This window comes from Helianthus annuus, chromosome 17 (genome assembly GCF_002127325.2).
Source record: "Helianthus annuus cultivar XRQ/B chromosome 17, HanXRQr2.0-SUNRISE, whole genome shotgun sequence".
Lineage (NCBI taxonomy): Eukaryota > Viridiplantae > Streptophyta > Magnoliopsida > Asterales > Asteraceae > Helianthus > Helianthus annuus.
In genome coordinates this window covers 78,323,748-78,326,858 of record NC_035449.2, presented here as the reverse complement: position 1 = coordinate 78,326,858, position 3,111 = coordinate 78,323,748, and the positions used below count along the sequence as shown (strand labels likewise).

General features: G+C 48.8%; 1 protein-coding gene across 1 annotated transcript; it reads right to left on the bottom strand.

The window, feature by feature from the left end:
• Positions 1-1,018: 1,018 nt before the first annotated feature.
• On the bottom strand, positions 1,019-2,449 carry LOC110914648. The gene has a single exon (XM_022159432.2). It carries the CDS (start codon positions 2,447-2,449, stop codon positions 1,019-1,021), a length of 1,431 nt encoding a protein of 476 aa, XP_022015124.2.
• Positions 2,450-3,111: the final 662 nt, after the last annotated feature.

Here is a 3,111-nt window from a genome sequence, read left to right as displayed (position 1 = left end):
GGGTCTCAGCTATGTCGTCTATCATGGCCATTTCCGTCAGGCTTTTGATAACGATGTCATCAACATATGCCTCCAGGTTCCTTCCCCGTTGCTCCCTGAAGAGGGTGTTCATGAATCTCTGATACGTGGCCCCAGCGTTTTTAAGACTGAAGGGAATTTTGGTATAGCAAAATGTCCCCTCGTCGGTAATGAAGGCGGTTTTTTCTTCGTCCTCTATTGACATCTGGATCTGATGGTATCCTTTGTAGGAATCCAGGAAGCATTTCAGGGGGTACTGAGACAAAGAGTCCACCTGGACGTCTATTTCTGGGAGGGGGTAACAGTCCTTGGGACATGCTTTGTTTAGATCCTGGAAGTCAATGCACATCCTCCATCCCCCGTCTTTCTTTTGAACCATGACCGGGTTGGCGACCCAGGATGGGTACTTGACCTCCCTGACTATACCTGCTCTGAGCAGCTTTCTAGTTTCCTCACAAGCAGCTCTTCTTTTGTTGGGCCCCATGCTTCGTTCTTCTGTTTTACTGGTTTTGCCCATGTGTATGTGTTGAGTCGATGTTCGGTTAGGCTCCTGGGAATTCCTGTCGTGTCCCCGTGTTGGAATGCAAATACATATATGTTGAGGAGGAGTAGTTCCTTGAGAGCACTCTTGCATTTGTCGCATAGGTGACTTCCCACCTTGACTGTTTGCTCTGGGAACCTGTCACAAAGGACCCATTCCTCGACTCCCTCTTTCCGGGGCTTCTCGGATGCTTCCCCTTCGGATACTGAAGAAATCACTTCGTATGCGGATTTTACCCAGGCTAAGCCCTTTGGCGTTTGGAACACTAAAGCTCCATGGGGGGTGGACGCCTGCGCCTGTAAGTCCCCTATTCCGGGTCTTCCTAAGATTGCGTTGTACTTTGAGGGTGCCCGGACCATTGTGAATGTCAGGTTTATTGTCCGAACCCGATCCCCCACCCCAACTGTGAGTGGGAGCCTGATTTTCCCAGGGGGTGTGATACACTGTTGTTGAATCCCACTAATGGGATGGAGTCTTCTTCAAGCCGACTCTTACGTCTCTATCAAATCTGAGGAAACAATGCTCATATATTACCTTGACACTAGACCCTCCGTCCACGTGTATTCGGGATACCTTGTGACCAGCTATTATGGCTGAGATGTTGAGGGGAAGTCGTTGTACCTCATTTTCCTCTAAGTGTGGCATGAGGATGGGAGCTTTCATGCGGTTCGGGGAGCCTAGGATTCTGGCCTTTACACTCCGGGTGGTATCGAATTCATTCCTCCTTCTAATCATATCCACATCTGCCCTCCCAGGCTCCCTTGCATCTTTTCCCTTGCGATCCCCTCCTCCCTCCTTGATTTCCTTAACCAAGTGGGCCAGCCTTCCCGTTTTCACTGCAGCCTCTATCTCTCTCTTCAAATACATGCAGTCATCAGTTTTATGCCCAAAGCCTTTGTGGAAGTCACAATACTCGTTTGGTTGTGCCTTTGGCCCAGGTTTTATGGGTGGTGGCCTTGGGAAGGAGTTCTTTACCCTCTCAGTGGCCAGTATCTCGCTGGGGGTTTTGGTAAGAGGGGTGAAATTATCAGAGTAAGGAGGGGGACCTCTCCCCCGGGGTCTATATGGGGAGTATGAAGGCCTTGCTCTGTCGTGCAACATTCTATCAAAAGTGGGTTTTCTGGAGTAAGGTGTACCTTTGTCAGGAGGCTTTGCAGCTGGGGTGACCCTTCGAGGTGTGACGTCCGTCTCCTTGGCTTTGCTAACTGTGTCTTTTCCTCTGACAAAGGCTCTGACCCTGTCCATGAGGTTATCAAACAAGTGGGAGAACTCCTCCCCCAGCTTCTCACACAGTTGTGCATGCTTTAGCCCGTTTATGAAACTGCTGATCTTCATGACCTCCGGGACATCCTTGATGTTCATGCTCTCCTTGACAAACCTCTCCATATACTGGTCGATTCGCTCGTTATCCCTCTGCCTTATGTGTAGGATCTCGTTTGGATTTTTGACCACTTTTCTTTGCTGACCAAAGTTCCTGAGGAATTTCTGGCTTAGTTCCTCATAACTGTCGACCCCCCCCCCCCCCCCGGGGGGGAGGCCGTCAAACCAGAGTCGGGCTCCCTCCGTCAAAGTTTGTACAAACATGTGGCACCATACAGGCATGGGCCATCGCCCAAGTTGTCCCGCTCCCCTGAAGGCATGGAGGTGATCTTCAGGGTCTCTTGTCCCGTCATAGCGGTCAAAGTTTGGGGGTAGCTTTGTCTTGGGGGGCATCGGTGCTTCTGCAATCCTCCGTGTGAACTTTGAGACCTCAGCTAAGTCCCGTGGCAGATAGGGTTGATCCAGGCCATCATCATTTTGGTTATCCCTTTCCTTTCCCTTTTCCTTTGGCTTCTTTCCTGTGATGAGGTCTTCCCTTTTTTCTGAAGACATTTGTCTAAGGGCAGTCATGAATGTTTCCAGTGGGTCACCACTGTTGCTTTTGTTTTGAAGGTCTATCCCTTCCTAGTTGGAGGGTGCGTCAAAGGAATGTCTAGCCCTGAGGCTGTTGAGCTTTTCTTGTCTCTCTAAATCTTCGAGACATTTTGTTAACTTTTCTATGTGCATGGCCACAAAATCTGGTGTGATGTGTTCCACTCTTTCTGGTTTTTCCACCTGTTTCTCGTTGTCTTCTTCATGAGTTATGTCTTCTACTGTGACCCTATCCGGATCATTATGTGCCGTTTGGGTGATACGTGAGTTGGGTGGGGTCGCCATGTTGCTGTTGGTGAGATAAGCCACTCTTAACGTCGGAGTTTGATGTGGGAACACCGGTAAGGCTGATGTCCCACGGATGGCGCCAATGTCGAATACCCAAATCCTAGATGACGTTAGATGGATCTTCGCTGACGTCAAGAGGCCTAGTCTTTGCTGCTGCAAAAGAACAAACCGTTAGCTGACGTGCTGTCGTAGGTACACGCAAATTTAATCCAAATACAACTAATAGCTAGCGGTAAGTGGGTATCGAACTCAGGGAGTATGTGGAAAATGTGTGATTTTATAGCTTTGCACTTAAACTAAAATTAAACTAAAATGCAGAAATTAAAATTCAAGAGTTGGTTGTTTTGGATTTT

Bases quoted from the DNA above. Each gene is read 5' to 3' on its own strand.
- LOC110914648 (XM_022159432.2), bottom strand. From the start codon at position 2,449: ATGACTGCCCTTAGACAAATGTCTTCAGAAAAAAGGGAAGACCTCATC.